We start from the raw sequence: 24908 nt of genomic DNA, 5'->3' as shown, positions 1-24908 counted from the left end.
TCTCAAAGATCGTGTTTTCGAACCATTTCCGGCGTCAAGATCCTTCCTTTTTGTGCTTTCACAATCTTCTAAGCTCCCTTCGCCTCCTCCGATGGCAGACAGGGGAGGTCTACTACTTCGACCGGGAGACCGGAACCAGAACGAGCAAGGATCCCCGAGTCGCCGCCGCCGCCCACGCCTACTCGTCCAGCTACCTGTCGGACGAAGAAGACGTTTCCTCCTCCGATGAAGACAGATTCTCCGGCGTCGGCAGCGGCAGCAGCGGAGGCGATACTAACGAGGACAGCGTCGACAGCACCGCCAACTCTTGCCTCACCTGCATCTCCTCCGCCTCTTCCCCCGCGGCCGCCCCCGAGCCGCTCGTCTCCGCCGGCTGCCGGTCTTGCTTCATGTACTTCATGGTCCCCAAGAGCGACGACGCCTGCCCCAAGTGCGGCGGCCGCCTCTTCAAGCTCGGCCGCCACGGCGACGCCTGAACCTCTCTTCAAACTCACCTCTCGCCCGTGTAGCTTGGATCAATCCAACTTTTATGCCGTATCCAGTACTATCGCTCCAAATGTACCTCATTTCTGCAACATTTTTGCTCTGCTTCGAATTCTTTTACATGTTAAGGCTTAGTTTCTTCTTCCTCGGTGGAGCGCCAATATGGCGGAGTACGGATTTGCCCATCTTTATTTTTCTTGCTTCTCTCGGTGCCAATCTTTTCCCCAACACAAGACAAGCATCAGAACAAAGGTCCTCCCTTCTGACCATGTCCATCACCACTCGGTCTGCGTCAACCACCACTGTTTCTCCTCCAACAATTTTATTTTTCTTCAGCAGTAGTCACACACAACACAATCCAGCGTTGAGTGAGAAGAAGAGAAGGGAATAAAGTGGAACTGGAAAGTTTAAGTGTTTCAGACAAGAGAACCTTTCCTCGGGCTGGCAGAAAGGAATCTACGCAGAGCGCAGAAAGCAAACCTCTTTCCCTCGCTCTGCATATCAGAAACCTAATACAGTGGTCTTCGCCTTGAGAGCCCTACTAGATTACACAGCAGCAGCAGCAGCATTTGCTGTGGTCGCTTAAGCTTTCCCTAAACCTTGCACCAACTGTTGCAGACATAGTTTATCCAGTTAATTCAGCTGAAGTGATCAAATATCATAAGAACGTCAGACTGGTGGTTTGATTCCTTGGTCCCATTCCAAAGGGGGGAGAGGAGAGCAGCTCCAAGATCGAGTTAAAACCAAAAGTGTTACAGCATCATGTGAAATGCACAAACGTGCATGACTGGATGGGAACAGTCGCTGCAAAAATTCCTTTTGTTTTGTCCTCCACGCCCTCATCTGTCATTGTTGCTGCTTCTCTTCCTTGGTGCAAAGGCAAAACTAAATCCTTAAAAATGGGTTTTAGTGAATCATTCCAGAAATAAGAACATCACAAAGCAGCTGATCATGAGCTTTCTTTCTAAGCCTCTACACTGGAAGGTTGTGAAATGGATATACAAAGTATCTTCAAGAAACAGACCCACTGAACTTCACCATAAAGTCTATTGTTCTCCAACAATAATTAACCAGTAATTGTTTAGTAATGAAGTTTAGACTGAAGGTTAGATAAAGATTGTCTTCTAGTATATGATTTACAAATGACAAATACTGCTCATTTTCTTTGGGTTTTGGGCTGAGGGTTCTTCCATGTGCTCAAGTTTGATCTGTCACCATCTGAAACTTTGCATTGCATGGGCCTCTCGTGAGTATGCTACTGTGGACAATGAGCCTCTAATGAGTACAATGTGGCTTTCACAGAGCAGGCTTAAGTGATTTGAACTAATGAGTTTGTTTAATCCTTTGTCATGCCAGTTTTAACTATGAGTCTAATTGACAGTATAATCAATAAGTGGATTCTCAATCAACCTACAACCTGACAGTGTATAAAATATAACAATTATTTTCATAATCAGAACTTTGGGACCTGTTTGGTAGATTGTGCAGGGAAACATTGAGATAGAAAAGAAAAGCTGGTGTCTTCTGTTCTGAGAAATAATACCTAACACAAAAAGGAGCAATAGTAGGAATGATGGGCTTCAAGCACATTGCAGAAAGGAAAAGACACTCCACATGACAAGCTTATCCTGGAACTGACCACCTCCAGTTTATCCATGCCTCCTAGAATGCTGAATGCTTCTGCATGCCAAAAGTAAAGTGAGCTCCAGAAGACTACACAACAGGAACCTATTGATGTAAGGCTGCAAATGTGCAAGCACACCCTCCACCAGTTTTAGTTTTTACCTTGCAACGACAATTGGGAGAATGAGGAAAGAATAGTGAAAGCTTTAGTGCTGTTTATCTTATTCTGAATAGCAAAAGCCTCCAAATACAAGAAAGCATTCTAACAAAAGATTCGACTACTGATGCTTCAATAAAGAACACAACGGTAAATGGCTTAATCTTTTGATTTGTGGATTGCATAGTAATCTAGATTGGTGAAATGGAAGAGGAAGACAATTTAACTGATACTGCAAATAGGATTCTGAACTTAACATTACAAACCACAAGTCACTTATCAAGAAAGCAAAATCTACAAGTGTTCATCCTGCCTAACTTCAATCTACAAACACGATTAAGGTAGTGATGACACTGGAGGAAATAGAAAAAAAAAACTATTACATTCATAACTAGATTACCTTATGTGCTACTAATACTCATGCTCGTGAGGTGAAGAACTCTAAAATATCCAGACAAATTCTGGTGCATCATTCCTTGGCCCGGTCAGAGTTCGATACACGTACATCTTCTCCACCCTATGCATGTCACTGGGATTTTCCACCATCTCATCGCTTTCATCCATCTCGTTTATAACTTCAACATTCAATCTTGGCATCTTTGCGGCAAGTGCCTTGCAACCCCCTAGAGTAACATCACATGATGACATCCAAAGGGATCGCATTGTTTCATACTTCCCTACATTCTCCAAAAGTGCCGCATCACCAAATGGACTATCTCTTATTTCAAGCTTTTTAAGGTTCTTGCATCCATTGAGCACGTAAACCATTCCTTTATCACTGTCACCAGCAAATGCAATTGAAAGCATCTCAAGACGTGCAGCATACATGCCTATATACAAGAAAACCTTGTCAGTTAGACGGCCTGATAATGACAATCTCTTCAGATCCTTGCACGACTTCACAACTGCCCCAAAACCTTCATCTAATGGATGATTAGTGATGGGATCTGGCTTCCCAGGATCAAGAATACACAGCCTGAACCGTGTGAAATGAGGACAGTTGTTTGCAACAGTGATAAGTGCAGCATTTGTCATCTGGTGGCAAAAATACAGTAAAGAGTTCAACTTTGGGCAGCCTGAAGATATAGCAACAAGGCCTTCTTCAGTCACAGCAGCAGTGCCGGTACCATAGATATCAGATGGAAATACCCTTAACTCCTGTAACTCTTTACAGGCAGAGGCTACAGCTGCTAATCCTTTGTCTCCGATACAATCTAATACCTGAGAATCAATCATCTCAAATTAAATGAAGTAACAAGGAAAAACAAAAACAATTAAAGGAGCAACAACACCTCACCCAAAGCTTTTGAAGTTTGAAACAGTGACGAATCATCTTTATTAGATCATTACCCTGGATTGCAGGGGCATAGCTTAAGTTAAGAACAGTAAGGTTGGAACAGATGGAATAGATGGACTGCAAACAGCGAGGAGAAGCATCCCAGAAACCTGACAAATTCCTCATAGATTTGCATCTGTAGAAGGCATTAATTAGTTTCTGGTAAGCTTCAGTGAGGTGGTCAGCTGTGAATGAACCGGTTCCAAGTTCCACCAAACTCGGGGCTTGGGCAAGTATCCTGATAAGTGACTCAATAGATATTGCTCGATTAAGCTTCAAGCACCTTAAATTCTGGCACCTAGCAACAAGTCGCTCGAGGGCACTTGTATTCACCTCTCCTTTTAGACATGCAAAGTTTAGAGATACCAAGGAAGTACAGGAATCAGGGAAGCAACTCAGCCACTGCCGACCATGATCTTCCACTTCATTTTCCTGTAAATCAAGCTCCCTAAGACCCCTAACAACAAAAAAAAACAACAAAACATGAGAAATTTGACAAGCGTAATCTGATGCTAGAGTCAAAGATAGAAGTTAATACACCCACTTAATACATCCCTTTCACTGGATGGAGAAACAATTTAGCATGCATAATCATCATAACAAGATTTCACAATAGTACCAGTCTTTACGTAAGATAATTGGTCCACAAAAACTAATCTTTTAACAGATATGACACTTGCTTCCCTCAACGAACTAGTAACTTAAAACAAGATAAATAAAAAAGCATGGCATTACTTCTGGATTTCATTATTTTAATTGGACTCGAGATTGGTGAAACAACAAATAGATCAAATGTACAATATACAACCGAGTTCACCAAGCAGAAGCTAGCTAAGTAGATATCGAAGAACCAAAACGCATGAACGAAGGATATCAAGAAGTTCTTGAGCAAACAAATTTAGCGGAGAACAACAGTTCTTACCTGCAGTGAGTAGCAATCGCAGCAAGCCCATCAGTGCTGAAACCCTCGCAGCTAATTAGAACAAGGGCCTTAAAGTTGGGGAAAGAGCGGGCTAGAAGCTCAAGGCTGTCGTCCGACACCACCATCCTCTTCAGTCGGAGCTCATCCAAACCAGGGCAACATCGGGCAGCCGCCTCAATCCACGGTAGCGCATAACCTCCCCAATCGTGGGGAACCAGGTTGAAATCAGCAAAATGGGGCTTCCCCTTGACGGTGAGGCACTTCATTCTAGGGAACCTGGCCATTACTCGTTCAGGCCGCACGGCGTAACAGTTGCCGACGAATACACACCGGCGGCTGAGCCTCTCCACCAAATACCATGCCTTGCACACTGTCGACACAGTATTACGGTCCCGGTGGGAGCTCAGGAAGTCAAAGATGTGCTCCACCACCTCATCCGGGAAGTAAGTCATAGCTCCACAGCCAGGAAAGACTTTCCTTTGCACCTTCCTCTCCTCCTCAAACTTAGTAAGAACAGGGGACAAAAATAAAAAACACGCACAACACAAACTCAGATCTGTAGCCAAGTTCCACAGATCACCACGCAAAATGTCACAGTAACAGTGAAAAGATCCAACCTTTGATGTAGCTTTTTCCAGCAGCTCCAGCTTCACATGCAAACGAACGTAGATCTGCTCCAGAAATAGTAAAAACAATCCCTCCTTTACGAATAAAACCACAGAGGATCACTCGGAGCCGATATATCAAACAAAAAAACATCTTTTTCCCTCCGGATCACATCGGGAACAGACCAGCAGCAAATTGGGGGCAAAACACACTCAAATCACACGAAAAAAAAAACACAAAATCTCAAAAAACAGAAGGAAAAAAAACCCTAAAACAAACGAGACAAATGCATCACTAGAAAAGCACAGCAAACCGAAGAAAACAACCAGACAAAAAGAAGCGAAACAGAGGCGTGACGAACTGACGATCCGAAGAACAGGCGGGGAGGAGAGAGAGCAGGCCAGACCTCAGCTTCCAATTCCCTACCCTCTCTCTCTCTCTCTCTCTCTCTGCTCCTTTTTGCTCGCACTTCAACGCCCCCTCTGCCCCTCCAACCACAGTTAAGAGCTCTGGTACGGTTCGGCTGAAGCCCGATTAGGAGATCCGACGGTCGAAATTGATTTGTCGGATAGCTAGATGGGATCTGGACCGTTGAGGATGTGTGGTGAGGGGTACGGAGGAGGAAAGTGGCGTGATTGGCATTAAGTCACGATCCACGCTACCGGTTTCGTTACCATTATTGTCACTATAATTATTATTTTTGAGCAACGGAGCGTTCAATTTATAATGATTAGGTGTCATAATGTACATGTGAAAATTATATATACACGCCACCATATTTTCCTATAAATAAATAAATAAATATTTATTTATTATTTTTTATATAATCTAGTGCAAATTACACCTTTTCCTTTGAAATTATTTTGTTACTCGTCTTGTTTTATAGAGGAGCAAATATTGTAAAATTAAAGTTTTATGATCAAAATTAAAAGGATATTATTTTATTTCATATTGAAATAAAAGATGGATATAAATTAAATGGGTGCCCATTATTTATAAAATCTTCATATGTAAGTCACATTTTTCATTAAAATCAAATGAACGCTCCTTCAAATTATCCCAATCCCCACCACACTTAATTAACTTAACTAAGTTCCTTTTACAACTATTGTGAGAATAATTAACCCTAACTATTGATTAATTGTGACCTAATTTTATCAAACTTCTAAACACATTAATTGGCAATGAATTGAAAGTGGCCCCTTGTGTGGGTTGAAGGCCTATTTGAGCTGTCCTTTCTTGTCCTTGCCTTAATCTTTGCCTCTTGAGGAATAAAAAAAAATAGAGGAGATTAGGTGATGTAATTACATGCACATAATGATGGATCCCACTAATTAATATATATATATATATATATATATATATAATATCACCTGCGCTCCGATTTCATTTACGTGACTTGTGCATGCGCTGCTAACGTAATTAAAATTTTCTCTCCCTGCGCGTGGCAAGTAAAGTCGCATTGGTTGAAAAAAAACTTGTGCTCATCGGAAAAAAAAACCCTGATCCCACCGACTAACCCTAAAATCGCACACTCGCCTCTCTGCTTGTCCTCGTCCTTGTCTCGATCCCGATCTCACGCTCGCCTCTCTGCTCGTCGCCCCACACTCACCTCTCTGCCCGTCGCTTGTCGTCGCCAGCTAACCCTAAAGCCTCACGCTCGCCTCTTTGCTGTGTCGTCGTCATCGACGTTAGGTTTTTCACTTCCGCCGTCATCGAGGTTAAGTTTTCCGCCCCCGATTGAATTGTTATTTTCGGCGGGATCGGATTTTTTTTGACAATGGCAAGTTTTTTTTGGTCAGCGCGACTCTACTTGCCACGTGTATGGAGAAAAAATTTCAACCATGTCAACAGCGCGCACAAGTCACGTAAATGGAATCGCGCAGGATATATATATATATATATATATATATAATTTTGTGAGGTGTAAAATGAAGAGATCATAAAACCCTAATTTTGCATGTTGTTTTTAAGGGCACTAATTAATTGATTGATTGCATGATTGTGAATTAATTAATGACCCTTGAGCATATGCTTTGCCTAATTGGGATCATGTGGGGGTGCCATTTGAAGGTGGGAAAAGTTGAAAGCAAGTGGAGGACAACTCTAGTGATTAATTAGATAATAGCTCAATTAGAGGTGCAACTACCCTATCAATTCTTACACTATAAAATATTAACAACCATAACCACTTCTTAATGACACTTTAATGAATGATGCATGACATGACTTCTTCGTTAGCAAGGATTAGAATATGACATTGTATTCTTCTCCTCTATGGTCTATTCTATCTCCCTCCTACCTCTCTTGTTCCATAGTCATTAATCATCGCTACTAATGTCTCAAATGATCAAGGAGGGCGACTACTAAAGCCTCGGCGATCACCACTACTCTATTAGATGCAAAATAGTTCGAGTATAATTGTATCGTATGTGCTGATATAATGATAATACGTGGAAGATGGACTATTAGTCATAAAGATGGAAGAAAAGTAAGTTCATATATATATATATATAATTATAAAAATTAAAGAATCAAATAGTAGTCTTAAAATTATTTTAAAATAAAAAAAACCGTTTTTGGTTTTTATATTTCTATTTATGTTTAAAATTATTATTATTTTATTAAAAAAATTAAGTATGCAGCACATGATAAACCGTATTGTGCTCGGCCCGATATGCAAATGGGCCGACCCGGTCCATGACATATCCAATTTAATCCATATATTTTTCTAAAATTAATTTAAATTTTATTAATATTAGAAATATTTATTAATATTTTATATCCCGACTAGAAAATATACCTAAAAACTTACCCCATTTTTTATCCTGGTAAAGTTCTGGGGGGATGTGGGCACAGTCGGCGTCCCTACTGTCTCGGTGGCTACGGCAATCGAAAGCGACGGTGGTAATCGACGAACGCTGTGTGGTTTCTGCGAAGCTGGAGGTCGGTAATGGCGACGATACTTTCCCTCTCTCTCTGCCCTTCGTGCTCTCATTTATTGCTATCAATGCCGTCATTCGATCTGGTAGTTGGGAAGGTGGCATCTTTAATCGCCTGCCCAATCGCATCCCCGGTGCCCCCGCCCACTCCAGCTCCAAGGAAGTCCAGGGGCTCTATCCTGACCGACGGTGCCCGGTTCGCGTTGGGGTTCAGTAAAAAACTGATCTTGGAGGCTCGCGATGGAGTCGTCCAAGGAGATCTTGTCGCCGGAGTGTGAGCCGGTGGGTTCGCTGGCAATTGGTGCAGGGGAAGAGACTGAGACAGCGACGCGTTCGCAGAATCTTCAATTCCAGTTTGCACAGAGCGACGAGCGTCGGTCCAATGGAATCGGTGGGGACTATGTCGCCGGTGGAACGACACCGGTGAATATATGGGGGAAGCCGATTGATGATCTGCCGAAGACAGGAGGTTGGGTTGCAGCATTCTTCATCTTTGGTATGGATTTCCACTCGCCTTTTCGGCCGCCGTTAGCATGTTCTTCTCCTTATCTTTTCAAGTAACCTTACTCCAACTTCTAGTGTTCGATACGTATACTCTCATCTATTCTGGGATTTGCTAAATTTGTTTGCCCAAATTTGAACAAAACAGGCAACTTGCTTATATGTATCCACCTAGGCTTCTACTTTAGACGAATTTGACATTAACATGATCAATCATTACCTTCAAACCCATAGGTTTGTGTTGTTTCTCAACTCGATAAACATGTTCTTCTGTTGGACATGGGTAAAACCCAACTCATGAATTTTGGACACAGACACTAAAGGAAAACCTCGACCAACTTCCATCCTACAGGAATTCATGACAAAAAATGTGAAGAGTGAATGCAGTCGACTATGTTTATGCTTTGAACCGTAAAAGTTTCTGATACTATAACCATTGATAGCAACAACAACAACAACAATCAAGATATATGGATCCTTCTACGTCATTGGGTTCTATCCGTTACTATATCTAAATAAATTTTATTGTTACTTTATGTTTGCTAACCAATTCTTCTTTGATCTTCCTCTTTCTCATTTAATGTACTTATTTGTCATAGTTTTACACCATCTAATTGGAGCATTTATTAGTCGTTTAATTACATGTTCATGTCATCTTAAACGCACCTCTTAGAATTTTCCCTCAATAGGCACAACCCCGACTTTATATCTAATATTCTTATTTTTTATTCTATCCATCTTTATATGTTCGCACATCCACCTTAATATCCTTATCTGTGTGGCTCTCATTTATGCTTGTGTGCTTGAGTCATATCTAATATTTAATTTCATATAATATAATAGGTTTAATCGTTATTTTACAGAACTTCCCTTTAACTTTTAGAAGTACCTAAACTATTGATAGCAACAAAAGTTTATTTGAATAGTGCCATCGGCTATTATTGTCAGAAGGCTGACCAAATTTTGATCAATCATTTATAGGGTTTAATGCTTGTTTGATGTGTTTTGTTGATTGAACATGAGCCTATATGCTGTGTTCGTGTTTGTTTGAAGATAAAATTCTGATTATTTTTTACCTGATACTGAAAAAGAAATGAATTGGTTACTTACTTGACATCATATGCTTTTTGTTATTCTCAATTTTCTCTCTTTTAAATTTGCTAATATGAGCTAATTTGGATGTTTATTTCCATAGGAAATGAGATGGCAGAAAGGATGGCCTACTTTGGGTTGTCAGTGAATATGGTAGCATTCATGTTCTACATCATGCACAGACCATTTACTAGCTCTGCAAATGCAGTAAACACTTTTCTTGGCATATCACAAGTATCTTCTGTGCTTGGTGGATTTATTGCTGATGCTTATCTCGGTAGATATTGGACAATTGCAATTTTCACTACAATCTATCTCCTGGTGAGAACATTAGTGACCTTGGTCAGATTTTGTAGATTGTTCCCAAATATCTCCATCTGTTTGTTACATGTTGTTCATGATTTTGAACTTTATTAGTCTTCAAGTGTAAAAAGCTTAGCTGCTGAGTTTCTGAAGATGCTGTTGATACTTCAGTTATTTGCTAAATTATCTTTCTGTAATCTCTACATCTTCACCTTGATGTCGTCACATCATTCAGTGTTTTCTGGTGCACTAAGGTAATACTTGATTTGCATCTTTGCTAGGAATTGATTTTAAATTAGTTACTTATGATTGGTAAAAGCAAAGATTAATCCTTATCTTGCCAGAAATATGACTATTAATGGCTACTCCCTAATCCTATCATGTTTATGCCGGTTTATTGATTAATCTCCTCAGTAACATAGTGATGTTGGAAACAAAACTTATGTATTTGGCAACACTAACTTTTTACTCAAGGATCACAATGTCCTTATAGTTCATAAGTTATTTTCTTTCCATTTGCATTAAAGTGATGCATGCTGATGTTTGGCTCTTGTTTAACATTTCCTTTGCTGCCAGGGTTTGATAGGGATCACTTTATGTGCAACTATGAGTGTCTTCACACCAAATCAACATCAATGTGATCAGTTTTCGATACTAGTGGGTGCATGTGAACCAGCAAAGCCGTGGCAGATGCTTTACCTATACGTTGTTCTTTATGTTACAGGTCTCGGTGCTGCAGGCATAAGGCCTTGCGTTTCATCATTCGGAGCTGATCAATTCGATGAAAGGAGTAAGGACTACAAGGCCCACTTGGACAAATTTTTCAACTTCTTTTATCTTTCTGTCACCATTGGTGCAATTGTGGCATTCACCATGGTGGTGTACCTTCAAATGAAGCATGGTTGGGGCTCTGCCTTTGGCTCCCTAGCAATTGCAATGGGTGTTTCAAATGTGGTTTTCTTTGTCGGAACGCCATTGTACAGGCATAGACTACCAGGCGGCAGCCCTCTCACCCGTGTTGCTCAGGTCCTTGTTGCTGCTTTCCGAAGAGAAATGTGTCCTTCTCCAGTAATGAGTCCATTGGCCTTTATGAGGTTCCAGGTAGAAATTCTGCAATAAAGGGCAGTGGAAAGATAGAACACACTGATAATTTTAGGTACTGTTTATGAACTATTTGATCTTGGCTCCAAGAACATACTTTAAATTTGTTCTCCCTCTACTATAACTACTGATACATTTGTCTGGGGATGCACAGGTGGTTGGACAAAGCAGCTCTACAACTCAAAGAGGACGCGGTAGACCGTAACCCCTGGAGGCTTTGCACGGTAACACAAGTCGAAGAGGTTAAGATACTGCTGAGGCTTTTGCCGATACCAACATGCACCATAATGCTTAGTGTAGTATTGACAGAGTATCTAACTCTTTCAATCCAACAAGCTTACACTTTGAACACCCACATGGGTCACTTGAAACTTCCTGTGACTTGCATGCCTGTGTTCCCTGGCCTAACCATTTTTCTCATCCTAGGGTTCTATTACTCAGCATTTGCACCGCTGTTTCGCCGCATCACTGGTCACCCGCACGGTGCATCTCAGCTCCAAAGAGTAGGTCTTGGTTTGGCAATATCTGTTCTGTCAGTCGCATGGGCTGGAGCTTTTGAGAGATACAGAAGAAACTATGCCATCAAGCATGGTTATGAATATCTGTTTCTGTCTGCAATGCCAAATTTGAGTGGTTACTGGCTACTAATTCAGTATTGCTTGATTGGAATTGCTGAGGTATTTTGCATTGTGGGCCTTCTGGAGTTCCTCTATCAGGAGGCTCCCGACGCCATGAGAAGCATCGGAACTGCGTATGCTGCTGTTGCAGGAGGCCTCGGCTGTTTCGTGGCTACCATCATAAACAACATTGTGAAATCAACTACTGGAAATGAGGCCAAAGGGAAGGTTTCATGGCTTTCTCAGAACATAAACCAGGGAAGGTTTGATTACTTCTACTGGCTTCTCGCGGTGCTGAGCTTCATAAACTTCTGTGTCTTTCTTGTCTTAGCTCGGCGATACAAGTACAGGGTATGCAAGGTGGTTGAGCTATAATTTACAGAAGTATAGGATGCCATAACATGGAATTTGATCATCCTTCAAGTTTCTGTCATGATCTTGATGGGGGAGAAGGTTCTTAAGCTATAATTTACAGAAGTATAGGATGCCATAACATGGAATTTGATCATCCTTCAAGTTTCTGTCATGATCTTGATGGGGAGAAGGTTCTTAAGCTATAAGAAGCTTTTCGCAAACATGCAATAATGTACTGGATTCAGTTTCTTTGATCATGTTATGTGTTACTATTTGTATTTACTAGACTTATCCATTGGAACACTTCTCCAAAAAAATGTGGGGACATGTTCTTGACTTTGGAATATTAGAATGAAAAGTATACTATGGTTTAGATATATAGCTGGTTTATATGCGATCTAAACTTGAAGATTTACATATTCTACTTGATAATAATTTAAACACAAAAAAAATCAAAAGAATGCCCTTGATTATTTAATCATCAAAAGTAAATTATTCAAATATTAAAGTAAATTATTTTTTAAATTCAATTTATCAAATATATATATATATATATATATATATATATATATATATATATATATATATATATATATATATATATATATAATACTTTTAAATCATTTTTTATTAAGTTGATTATTTTTAAAAAATTTTATCAAAATCACTCCAACAATATTAGAAACATCATAGGATTACTGTAGCACCTAGTAATTGACTTACTATAAAGTTCCTGGTAAGTGACTTATTTTTCCTAAACAATTAAGATTCAAAACTCACGGAATGCATACATACGATATTTGAACAATTTAACCTCCTATTTTCAGTTTCACCAAGTTATGGAACACTAAGGATATAAAGAGAGTAGTTAGTACCCAGCACAATATCAATTTAAGTCTACAACATAAATACTATGGCCAGAAATTGCCTGAGGATCATCTGAAAAAAAAAATAAAATTCTATGTTTAATATTCTGAAAGATTCCAAGATAGAGGGAAAACACAGTAGATCACCTCTTCGTTCAACTGATGTAAGAAGGGTAGTAACTCTGGTTGGGGATGCTGGATGTCGGATTGCTTAAGCTGCGGTTGGCATAGTATGCTTCGCGTTCTAAAACATCGTCTGCGAAATGATACAAGCTTGCACCTGAGCTCCTGGTGCCATATCCGGCGCTCAAAGCCTGTGAATTGTATGCATTTTGTCCCACAGGAGCTGTTGGATCCATCCAAGCTTCGGAACGTGCAGGAACCAATAAATTTTGTCTAAGTGCTCTCTCTTCATGTGTTCCGTTTCCATACGGCCGGTGGAAACCACCGTTATAGTTGGCAAATTGATGAGAGGTGCTCCCCTCTGTAAATGCAGTGCTGTTACCTGCTGCCGCCGCTGCCACAGCTACTTCCTTCCCAGCTCCTGAAAGGTGAGCAATTCCTGTCAGTGAATTCACTCTAGTTCCAGTATTGGTATTTGTTAGATTAGTGACTCCATTGCCGATGATCCCTGTCAGTGAACTACCACTATGCGCACCTAATTCGTCGCCGAGAGTGTTCCTCCGATACAGACTGCTATAGTAGTTCTCAGAGTTGGGAACAGAAGCAGATTGCACCTCCAGAAGTTGTTTACCAAAGTGAGGTGTGACTACATGCGATTGGTTGGCAGTAGAACGCCAGTAACTTGTGATCTGATCCTGACTCATTTCATGAGCCTTTCGTTTGTTTTTCAATCTCTCATCATCATCTGAAATTTGTGTTTCTAAATTTGCAATTTTCTGATTGAGGTTGAAGCTAGCAAGTTGAGACGGGTCGAGTTTGTAATCCTCAAGATACCTCACTATCAATTTAAGCTTCTCCAATTGCTTTTCATTGGTTTCTCTCTGCAAAAAACCAAAAATAGATAAGTAAAAATGTCCAGAAAAAAATTCACATGCAAGATGGAAAGAGTTGTAACCAAACTGACCACATCCAATACTTATGCTAATCATCAAAACAGAAATAAATAGTATATTAGATGGTTCTTTAGTGTGTGTGGGCAAACACTAGCTACACCAACCATACATTCATATTCCTAACATTCACAATGTTGAAAAAGTTGGTGGTCATATAAGACAAGGCAAGAGTTGCGCTGGCTAATTGGTAGAAGCTCTGGCCATTCAGTTAGCCTACTAAACCCGCTAGCGTTTTAAGTGACTCGCTCTGATAAACAGTTGTTGACACTCGCTTGTAAATCTGAAAACAAACAGCAACTAGAAGAAAGACAACTCATCCTGTCAACAAAACAGACAATTTCCCAACTGCAGATCAACACAAGGGAAGATGGCCTACTAATCCAAGGGAAATCTTCATTAAAGTAAAATTTCCTGTTGATCATTCAATTGCCAGTAACATTGAGGTTTCACTATGATTCGGGCTCCATTGGCAATGAGGTGGATTTAAACAAGGTTTAGGCAACTTCACTAGGCTATTCCTCCATTTTTTGGTGCAAAATAGTCCTCCATTGTAACATCAGAAATAGACCAGAATGAACATGCTAACTTCAAATGAAGAACAAATCTCGCCATCAATCAAGTTGATTAACACGAAGCTTGATCAGCCATGAAGCTCGCCATCACATTGCTGTGGGTTTTTTTTTGTGCCTCGAGCAACATAAGCTAACAGCCCAGAGATACTCCAACAAGACCCTCTCTGGCAGTTCAAGCTATTCCAATGTCATACCCTTTTGGAAAAATTGCCCTTCTAACAACACCCTCAATGTCGCTTACCATGAAGGTGTGAACAGCAGTCCACCTATATCATGTGGGGCATCAACCCTGACGTACTTAAAATTGGATCTAGTACCTTCCAAACTCCCAATTCTGCCACCACCACTGCCACTGTAAACCACCCAACTCCATCGGTACACCCTCTTGCTTGAACATCAGGGACAAGGATCTGGCATTCACTATACAGCAGGATGGTGGAATACTTGATCCCATTTCAACTTTAGATTGACAGAATGTTTATGCTCAGTTGCTTCTACATGAGAGAAGTATGTTCTATAACCACAGCATAAACCTTCTGATCAAATGGGATGAAAGGTGCCAAATAGGTTGGGCCACCCTCATCCCAATCCAACCCAACAATACCTATCTGAAGATGCCTTGTGCCATGCCCAACCAAACTATTCCACAGATCGAGCTTGGCACAATCCAATTTCAGGCTACATCTAGCTATACACGAACCTGGGCAGGACACTGCCCATAGGGCGAGCTTGGCTCACCTTGAATCTGGCCTGCTTGAATCCAACTTAATATTAAGTGTGTAAAAAAATAAAGTTTCTTCAAATAAATTAAAAAATTATACTTAAAATTTATTTATTTTTAAAAATAATTCTAAAAATTTCCTATTTTTTAAATAAGTAAATATTTTTAAAGATAAAATATTTCAAAAACTAGACATGGTCACCTAGGGACACCTGGCAACAGCTTGGGTTGAGTCATGGTCCTAGCCTTGTCATATGGACCTATGCACAATACAACAAGCATCTAATCAAGTCAAGCTCAACCCAAAATTTTATAGGCAGTTAAAGACCATATCAGACCAATCCCTACACAACAAGGGTGGCCGGATGGAGTGCTTCCTCGTCACACAGCCATGATGGTGACAAAACAGAGATCAAGGCTCAAAGTCATGATGTGTATCACCTTTAATGAGTTCTGAAGATTGTTCAGACACTCGTTCTCCATGGAGGAGGCAAGAATGGCAACAAAGCAACTGTGAAAAGGAGCAGGCCCAGAAGCAAGATTGAGCTTGGAAAGGCATTTTCAAAACTTCATTCCATCCACTGGGTCTCGCACTCAGTTTAGCAAAATAAAATTGGGAGATGAGACAAATTTCTCATCTGCTAACATGTCCCTCCTTTCCACTCATCAGTCAGTAAACAAAGATAGAAAATCTAATGAACCCAACCTGTCATCCATCATTCAAATAAACAGACCCTAATACTGAAAAATTGGACAGATGTAAAATTGAACTAACTGTGAAAAAATCATTCTGGAAATAGATAGAATATTTGCAAGCACCCAGATGTAGCAACCTTTCAACAATTAGTTTTATGATCCGTCATTTGTTTACATAGTCCAAGCATTGTCTCAAGTGGCTAAATAGAGAAGTTAATGATACAATTTTAGTTTTACTTGTTTAAAAAGAAAGTGTGAACAATATCCAAAAACAAATTTAAAAGGAAAAGAGTCTAGCTAATATTCACAGCAAACTGTCCTACATGTGATATCATTTATTCATGAGTTTGACAGAAATAGAACAGAAGAATCATACCTGGGATTTGAAAGAAGATTGTCCTTCCTTCTGTTGACCTTTTGCAGGTTGTGCAATTTTCTGCAAATATGAAGCTATAAGAGGCACAGGGGGGTGCTTCTCCTTGAGGTCAAAAGCGCAAATAAGCTCCACTGCTTCAATATTCATTTCCTTGCTTAACATTTCATTGATTATGTCTGTAACATTAGTACTGTTAGCACCTATGCAAAAAGTACGTGCAAAATAACATACATAAATAGATAAAGATGCTATGCAGATAGAATATATCCATGCTAAAAAAGAAAAGAAACAAACATGTACAATGATAAGAAATTGAAACAAAAAACTTGTTAAATGAAAATTATAAATTACCTAGATTCTGATTGAGGAACACTGCACAGTGTATAGAATTAGGAATAGAAGAAAAAGAAGGGAAAGGGAGAGGAAGTAATTTGAAAGAAAAGTGACAAGTAGCAGAGATTGATATCTCAGCCAAGTACAAGATTCAAGGATGCCTAGAAAAACTAGCAACAGCTTGGAAACACTCAAACTCAATGCAACATAAGTTCGCTAGATCTTCAAGACATTTAAATCCTTGAAAATTCACACAACCTTTATAGTAGCCCTTATAACTTGAGAGATCCAACAAGTTTCCATACAATCAATATAGTATTGTCCAATCTTTAGTGTTCTAGCATGTCACCATAAAAGTTTTTGGAATTCCTGTGCTAATATTTAAGTTTCTCATCAACTCTATGTACGTTCTAGATCATTAATGCAAACATTTCGTGATTAGATAAGTTTTTCTGAAGTTCTTCAAAAGGCTAGAATCTACATCAGGACGAAAGTCAATGTTTCAAGATATAGATTAATCAGCAACTAAATCACATCAGTTGTCATTTAATGAGAAACTGTTGCAAGGGCCCCATAACAGCAAAAATGAGATGGTCATGAAGAATGATGACTTATTCATAATTGGGTAGAAGAGTTGAGATGTTGGGTGGGTAGTTACTAGCAAAATACTAGTGCATAGAGGAGGCTCAAGTCAAGACTACCAGCGAAGTTAAATCTTAACAGCAAACCAGAAAAGTAATCCAAAATAATGCCAGTTCATGTAGTTTTTGAGTTACAAGGGGATCAATCTTTCATAAGGCAAAAAGCCTTTTCCAAGTCAAAATTCATTAGACGCGCTAACAATCTACTAAAGGATAAGTAGCTTGATTGATTCAAATCCAATATTACTCCATTTCACCCTAAAGTCAGGAATAACAGAATAGTGTATCTACTTCTCTCTATTATAGAAATTATAGAGAGTATCCATTGGTATCAGTCAAGGGGAAAGGAAGATTACTTAACAAGTAGCCGTGCGTATTACCAGTGTCAATCCCAACAAGAGACATATTACCAGTGATTGTTGGTTAACAAAAGCAACTGTCAGACTAGACTAAACTAATAAACTGATTTCTGCATAGATAGCAAGTGAAAGTAAAATGTTTCCTCTAAAAGTGGTAGAGTACAAACACTCTCAAAAAGGCAAAGTGTGAACTGTGAGATCGTTTTGTGAAAACTTTCATCACTGTCTTTCTAAGTTGTATGGTATGTGAGATCGATATGTGACAACTTTCATCAGCATCTATCTAAGTTGTATGGTATGCTTGCTAATTAATGGGCTTTTCACTGTGGTCTGGTTTCAGAGTACACTAATGGATTGAAGGTTTTTCGGCATTACAATGATGACGAGTCTCCGCCTGCAGAATTTTAATTCTGGAGATTACACTACAGATCTCTACGGTGCAACCTCGCTTAGGTTGGAAGCCATCACTTAGCCCTCCAAAACCCTGGTGCCTGTGAAACTTTTCCCTCAATAGTATATTAGAGTGGCCAGTCTTCTTCTATTCAGTATTTAAGCATTTGATCCTCAAGGCTACCCCCTTCGTCCTTAACAATACACAGTTTGTTAGGGTGTCGTAATGACTTATTAATAGGACTTGTAGCTTTGGATCTTCATAAGTTACATGCCAATCATTCAAAAGCTAGGCATTGGGATTTTAATACACACTCCAATTTGCCCAAAATACTTTCCCTGCTCAGGTCATCAATCTTGGCAGGGCACAGTTAGATCTTATGTTGAACATTACCAAATGAGTGTCCATTACAAGCACCAAGTTAAGAGCTACACCCATGCAACCAAATCGAAATGTCTTTAAGCTAAACTGCCTTCCCTATGATTAAAAAAAGATAGTGGCCCCTCCTGCCATAGTCCCTGTGAGTATTTGAAATAACCATGCATACTGTCATTACGAAAACCAGCAATTCATGAACAATGAACGAACACAACTGATCCATATTTCAGTGAAACAAAAAATTGCCGGCAATTCAAAAAGGAAAGACCATTCCAGCCTATTAGTCTTTGGTCTTATCTAGTGCTTATATACCCTATTGCATTCGCAATTCAGTGCCTTGCTTGTCATCTGATTAGTAAGAATTCCATTAGATGTAAAGCTCGAACTCGTCTAGTTGTAAGTAGTCCTTTCTAGAGATTATTCTTCCTGGTGGATTTAATCTGGTATTTATCCAGCATAAAGCGAGGCTCGCCTATCTCCAAGGCATAGAAAGCAGTTGGGCGAGCATGGACACATCTTTCTAGCAAGTAATGCTTTCGATTTGGTGATATCATTAGGAGTATTTTTCAATTTCCATAGCTTGCTGAGAAGCTACACTCCTAAGCAGGAGTTATGACATGTGCATCATAACAAGCAATTGTCTTGTAGGACTAACCTATTTGGAATTTTAACAATTGTTCAATTAATTAACTGCTATAATAGATGTACTAGTATTCCTCTCTAACATTTTGCTATATGCTATATGACTTCTCATCAATTGATAAGTGGTTCGGGCAGATTATTAAGCTTTTTTGAACAGTTTGTCAATATCATTTCATGGATAGTATTAGTATCATCTTCGCAAACCTTACTCATTAAGTTTGTCATCCCGAACCACTCAAAGTAATCATCCAATTTAACCAATCAATAAATAAATTTGTGTCAAAATCAAACATAACATGAAAATCTAGCACACTGACTTTAAATCTCCAAGGCATTTCCCCCCAACTTATCGGCAAACTGAACTTCATAAAGTGTTCCTTTGAGTGTTTGGCTGTATCAACTTTGTGAACCTTACTCATAAATGTTTTCCAACCCAAACCACCCAAAGTAATGATTCAATTTAACCAATCAACAGATACATTTGTGTCAAAATCAAACCTACCATGAAAGTCTGGCATATTGATTTTAAATCTCTAGGCCATTTCCCCAAATTATCAGCAAACCAAACTTCAGAATATGTTCCTTTGAGTGTGGTTACTAGGATCTGAAAGGAGTAGGTAATAGTAATATTCTTTGGTTTGAACAGTAGGAGAAGGCCATGCTTTTGGATTGCTGATGTAATTAGAGTTGTCAATTTGGGTTGGGCCCGTTGGATTGGTCTGGCCTACCAAACAATTTAAGTGGGTTGAATTGAAATTTTATCAACCCATTTAAAAACAAGTCTAAACGTGCCAGCCTACGCGAGTTGCCGGTCAAGGCGGGCCAGAGCGGGCTCAGATTGGCCCGCGTGTTGAGAATGAAATTTTTTTTGGAAAACTCAGAACAGAAATAGGCCTTCAAGTCAAAGTTTATTTATGAAATGATCAGATTCAATGAATTGTAGGGATTTTTCTTTATTTTTTGGTGGATTAGCATGTCTAACACGCAACCCACCTTGGGTTGGACTAGGTTGGGGATTTCCTAGCCCGCCAGAATGGCGGGCCGACCCGCCCTTTGCCTTGCCAAATGACAAGTTTTTGGCAGGCTGGCCTACCCCGCCACTGGTCGGCCCGTCTGACACCTCTAGATGTAATGGATTGTTTTTAGATAATCTCAAAGCCTACGGTTTGATATTGAGGAACCTAAATAGTGAAAGCCCTCATGTCACTTATGGGTGATGACCTAACTTTACAAAAAAAAAATGGTTAAGATTTATGTTCCATTGGTTTAGACCAAATTTGCTTAGAGACATACAAAATGATACACCTCAGTGTTCCCAACTCATACACTGCTTAGAGACATTTTGCTTCGTGGATAGAGTTGTCAATTTGGGTTGGATAATCTCAAAGCCTACGATTTGATATTGAGGACCTAAATAGTGAAAGCCCTCATGTCACTTACAGATGATGACCTAACTTTACAAAAAAAAAAAATAGTTAAGATTTATGTTCCATTGATTTAGACCAAATTTGCTTAGAGACATACAGAATGATACTCCTTAGTGTTCCCAACTCATACACTACTTAAAGACATTTTGCTTCGTGGATAGAGCTGTCAATTTGGGTTGTTAGCCATGCCCGCTAAACAATTTAAGTGGATTAGATTGAAATTTTATCAACCCATTTAAAAGCAGTCCTAAACGGGCCAACCTGCCCGAATTGTAGGTCCCGGCGGGCCGGGGCGGGCTCGGGTTGGCCCGTGAGTTGAGAAGGAAAAAAAAATAGAAAACCCAAAACAGAAATAGGCCTTCAAGTCAAAGTTTATTTATGAATGATCAAATTCAATGAATTGTGAGGATTTTTCTATATTTTTTTATTTTTTAGTGGGTGGCCCACCCTAACCCACCTTGGGTTGGGCTGAGTTGGGGATTTCCCAGTCCGCCAAAATGGCGGGCCGGCCGACGCCCCGCCACGTGTCGGCCCGTTTGACAGCTGTATTTGTGAATAATTTTAATATATGTATTTGAGAAGAGAAATGAATTTCCCAAGTCCAAACACGACGGTTTATTGTATGCACCCAACAATGGAGTGCACAAAACTGAAAAAGTTGATTTTAGAAACCTTCCAGATGGAATCAAATCTCAGACACATGAATAAGAATACCAAAAATATTAATGCATCAAACATGGGCATTAACAAATCTACACCATTATGCTCACTCAATACTCAATAGAAACCAAAACATGGGCAAATCAGAACCAAATCATCAATGTATTTCAACTTGTAAACAAACTAGCAGTGAGGTAGCAACTGAATTATTATCTAGATCACCTTCGTGATGATCTCAGCATCTGCTTGATGGCCTTACTCCTCAATAGCTTGATTCATTGTGTTATTTAGTTTGCTTACTTTAAACATGATTGTGATTCCCAATCAAATAAATATGATTTTGTTCTATTGAACCATGTGGAAAGCAGGAATATAGAACACATATCCATCTTTGTTGAATTGCCAATATCACATATGCATGCATATATTATCCTGAAATGCCTAAAAATTTTACAAAGAAAGAGAGATCTCATCACCCTTATCAAATAACTATCTGTAGCATATAAAAGGTGAATTGGTTGCAATGGCAATCCTCTAGTTTTGAAACTATCATAGACTCCAAATCTGTCTGATGACTTCCCTTGAGGATTGTTTTAATAATCCATATGATCTCCTAAAGGATTGATTGCCTATGCTACACTCATTTGGAGGGCCAATTGCAGCATATTTCTCGTCGAGGTTTTAGAAGCATGTGGGAAAGGAAATAAAATAGGACATGTACAATATACCATGTGATTATGCAGATCTATATGGTTCTTATCAAGAATCATACAATAATTTTTATAATCATAAAAATATAATAGAGGAGATAATTAACTACACTATAATTAATGAAATAAATAACAAAACATAAAAAATTAATTACACAGATCATATAACGGTGCATATTTACCAATCAGCCAAAACATGTAGAGGTAAGTGGTTATGCAAACAAAGAAAAAAGAAATTGAAAACTGATGTTTTAAATCATTTTAAGCAACATAATCTCCATAGAATTCCTCATAGTTATTATGTTGCTCATCATTCCCTCCATCTAAATCAAATTGTGATTTATGAGATTTTAATCACAAGATATTGTTGGTCTGGAGATACTCCTTGGATGAAATAGGCCATTAGCTCTTGGACATTTTACAATTAAAATTCATATAGATTTTGAACCAAGTGTCATTTACTCATTCTAAACAGTCAAACAGCCTCCCTTTAAACATTGTCTTATTTTTAGACAAGGATCTAAATTGGCCATCTTCTTCATGTCTATTCTATGCCTCAAGGAATTAAGTGATAACTAACAAAATACCCTAGTTTTGGTAAGCCAATTGAAGATTAAACAAAATTGCACATATTAGTAAATGCAATTAAGTGATCCAAATGTGATGTAGTGAAGCATATGTGAAGGCATACGCCCACATGGACCTTTTAAAAAAGATAAAAGGACTTACAGGCAGCCCCTCAACCCTCAGAAATATAAAAGGAAGGGCACTCGATGTCCTCATTTAAAGTTAGGTCAGCCAAATTTGAAAAGGAAGTAATTGATCATAGAAAAAGAGATTTTTGACAACTGGAAACAAAGCTTGAAATAATTTTAGATGTTAATGTTGAGAAAGGTTCCTGTAATAAAACTATAAAAAATAATAAAATTGCATGAGTTTAAAAGATTAATATTAAACGGCTCAAGTAATATCAACTAAACAAGAGGCAATCAAGACCAAATGAGTTTAAAGGCGAAAATTACAAAGAAAGACACTAACAAAATAACACAATGCATAGTTCGAACTAGAAAGATGTTAAATTTAAAGATCATATGGAAAGATACAATATGCTTCCACTAATATCAACTCAGTAACATGCAAAATGAAATACCATATCTAAAGGCCTTCTTTGTCGTGCAGCTTCTGATGAAACTTTTATAAGATAATAATATCTTATTAAAGTGATAGCCATAGCTAATAGAAACAAAACTTGGCATGCCTGAATTTAGTTGGCATGAGCATTTTATGACCATTACTAATTCAACAAATTGGAAATTCCAATGTAGTTCAACTAGTTTTTACCATGATGACTTTTCCTATCAGAATTAGGAGAATATTAAATCATGATTCCTAAACAAAAAATGTTGTTCGGACCCATATCCAATTCAAAAATCGAAGGACAAAATTATAACCACAAAGTGCCACAGAATTCCAAGTGATTTTAAAAGATCAAGAGTCTGTGAAATGAATGAGGCAACAGAAGGTGATTCATGATTATTAGCTCACATAACGATGGATATAAAAAGAATCAATAGACAATATATCAATTTTACCAGGCATCTTCTGACATAGAATTGCTGAATTCCTTAACACATCAGCTTTCCTCTTTAGGTTGCTTGACCGAAGCAAGCCATACAAGTCCCTGCACCCAAATACTTGCGGGATGCCAAATGACCCGAGGAAGAGAACCAATCCAAGAGCGTCCACTGCAGATGCGACCTGCAACCCGCCCTCATTGATAAGCCGAGACCTCCAAGCTAGGGCGGCCATCTCCGCATTCTTCTCAATCGATTCCTCAAGCTCCATGGAGGTGCATCCAGATAAGACATAGAACTCGAGGATGAGGACACAAGCCCGACGGAAGACAACCATGGGATCATCCGAGGGACGATCATAAGCCCTACGGCCCTGAAGGTAGAAGCGGCCCAAAGAGCCAAGCACAAGCTTTGCAGGCTCGGGGGCACAGCCGATGGCAGCAGGAACCTTGCGGCGGAGCCACGCAACGTCAGAGAGATGGCTAATCACGAACTTGCGGAGGTTTTTGCCGCTAGTAGACTCACAAATAGAAAGCAGTTCCTCGCCGCGATCCATCACCTTGGCTGAAGGAGGCGAGGCAGGAGGGTCCACGGCGCGCTGGGCATCGAGCTCCCGAGAACGAAGGTCGATGGACGAGAGGATGGAATCTAGATCGCCGTGGAGGGAGTGCCACTGGCGGGTGAACTCGGACAAGACACCACTGAGATCGAAAAGGCCGCCGAATGACTGGAGGAGCGCCGCAGGTGGGTAGGCAGTCGACCTTGCCGGATTCCCGTCTAGTGTTTGCGGTTGTGCGCGATCGACTTCGAGGGTTTTCTGCTTCGTTGTTTGCATGATGGATTCTTCGTGCACTCCCTGGTTGTTCGCCCGCGTTGGGCGTCTTCTTCGTCTACTGAGATTTCCTGCACCACCTCCGCCGCTTCTTCTGCGCGCGTAGAGTTCCAGTTGGAGTTCGCCGTCGTTTATCGCGGCGTTCTGTTGGGAGGTTGGAAGGGCAAGAGAGGCGAGGAGTCGACGAGGGCTTGGGGGAGAGAAAAGGGTCGGCCTGTCAGGCACGTGCGTTGCACGGGCTGTTTAGGATAGGGTGAAAGTGCAGCAAAACCATCTAATTTTTATGTTTTTAAAATATTAGGTTTTATTTTGATTTTGATTTTTGAAAACATAAAATGTTGAATTGAAATTACAACATAAATCTCATAATTTTTTATAAATTAATAGCAAATAAATATTGATAAGTTAATTTTATAAAGCATTACTATAGTTTTTAAAATAAAAGGTTATTTTCCGATATAAAGAAGAAGAAATTATGAGTGTAGCAGTTTAATTGTAATCTATAAATCTTATTCCACAATTAAACTATTTTATGAAACTAACTGTCTTAATTTTCTTAATTATGTTAAGTATTTTTTTTATTTTCTTTACATTTAACTTTGATTAACTTCTTTGTA

At 39.4% G+C, this 24908-nt stretch overlaps 4 protein-coding genes across 7 annotated transcripts in view; 2 read left to right on the top strand and 2 right to left on the bottom strand.

Moving 5' to 3' along the window:
- LOC141844825 (protein CURLY FLAG LEAF 1-like) overlaps positions 1-744 on the top strand; it is a 2156-nt gene extending 1412 nt beyond the window's left edge. Inside the window, exon 3 of the mRNA XM_074732816.1 lies at positions 99-744. Within this exon, the coding sequence (XP_074588917.1) occupies positions 99-476 (378 nt within the window). The 3' untranslated portion in view covers positions 477-744. The remainder of the gene's footprint in view (positions 1-98) is intronic.
- Positions 745-1602: 858 nt separating this feature from the next.
- On the bottom strand, positions 1603-5584 carry LOC141845063 (transport inhibitor response 1-like protein Os04g0395600). Of its 3 annotated transcripts, XR_012603213.1 has the most exons (6): positions 5139-5584; positions 4522-5024; positions 3561-4056; positions 2664-3484; positions 2027-2163; positions 1603-1741 (listed from the first exon to the last, which is right to left on the bottom strand). XR_012603213.1 is itself a non-coding variant. In XM_074733094.1 (5 exons), exons 2-4 carry the CDS (start codon positions 4971-4973, stop codon positions 2705-2707), a joined length of 1728 nt encoding a protein of 575 aa, XP_074589195.1. In that variant the 5' UTR covers positions 4974-5024; positions 5139-5584; the 3' UTR covers positions 1887-2163; positions 2664-2704. The 3 variants fall into 3 exon arrangements, 2 of the variants coding, with proteins under 2 accessions (XP_074589195.1, XP_074589196.1); XM_074733094.1 differs by lacking the exon at positions 1603-1741 and having other exon boundaries at positions 1887-2163; XM_074733095.1 differs by lacking the exons at positions 1603-1741; positions 2027-2163 and having other exon boundaries at positions 2464-3484.
- Positions 5585-8190: 2606 nt separating this feature from the next.
- On the top strand, positions 8191-12440 carry LOC141845626 (protein NRT1/ PTR FAMILY 6.1). Its single transcript, XM_074733687.1, is given in 5 exon segments — positions 8191-8565; positions 9766-9983; positions 10542-11007; positions 11010-11121; positions 11221-12440. Coding segments are annotated over 5 exon segments (1890 nt in total). The 5' UTR covers positions 8191-8309; the 3' UTR covers positions 12059-12440.
- Positions 12441-12893: 453 nt separating this feature from the next.
- On the bottom strand, positions 12894-24518 carry LOC141844677 (protein FRIGIDA-like). 2 transcript variants are annotated; one of them, XM_074732677.1, is made up of 4 exons: positions 23478-24518; positions 16345-16520; positions 13051-13907; positions 12894-12976 (listed from the first exon to the last, which is right to left on the bottom strand). In XM_074732677.1, the coding sequence occupies exons 1-3, from the start codon at positions 24292-24294 to the stop codon at positions 13059-13061; spliced, it is 1842 nt and encodes a 613-aa protein (XP_074588778.1). In that variant the 5' UTR covers positions 24295-24518; the 3' UTR covers positions 12894-12976; positions 13051-13058. The 2 variants fall into 2 exon arrangements, with proteins under 2 accessions (XP_074588778.1, XP_074588779.1); XM_074732678.1 differs by having other exon boundaries at positions 12894-13447; positions 13562-13907; positions 23478-24516.
- Between the last annotated feature and the right edge of the window lie 390 nt (positions 24519-24908).

The sequence above is a fragment of the Curcuma longa genome, chromosome 14, assembly GCF_044706935.1.
Source record: "Curcuma longa cultivar G26 ecotype Majalengka, Jawa Barat chromosome 14, ITB_CL_G26_1.1, whole genome shotgun sequence".
In the NCBI taxonomy this organism is placed as follows: domain Eukaryota; kingdom Viridiplantae; phylum Streptophyta; class Magnoliopsida; order Zingiberales; family Zingiberaceae; genus Curcuma; species Curcuma longa.
The sequence above is the reverse complement of the archived record's forward strand: the minus strand, read 5'-3'. Positions and strand labels throughout refer to the sequence as shown.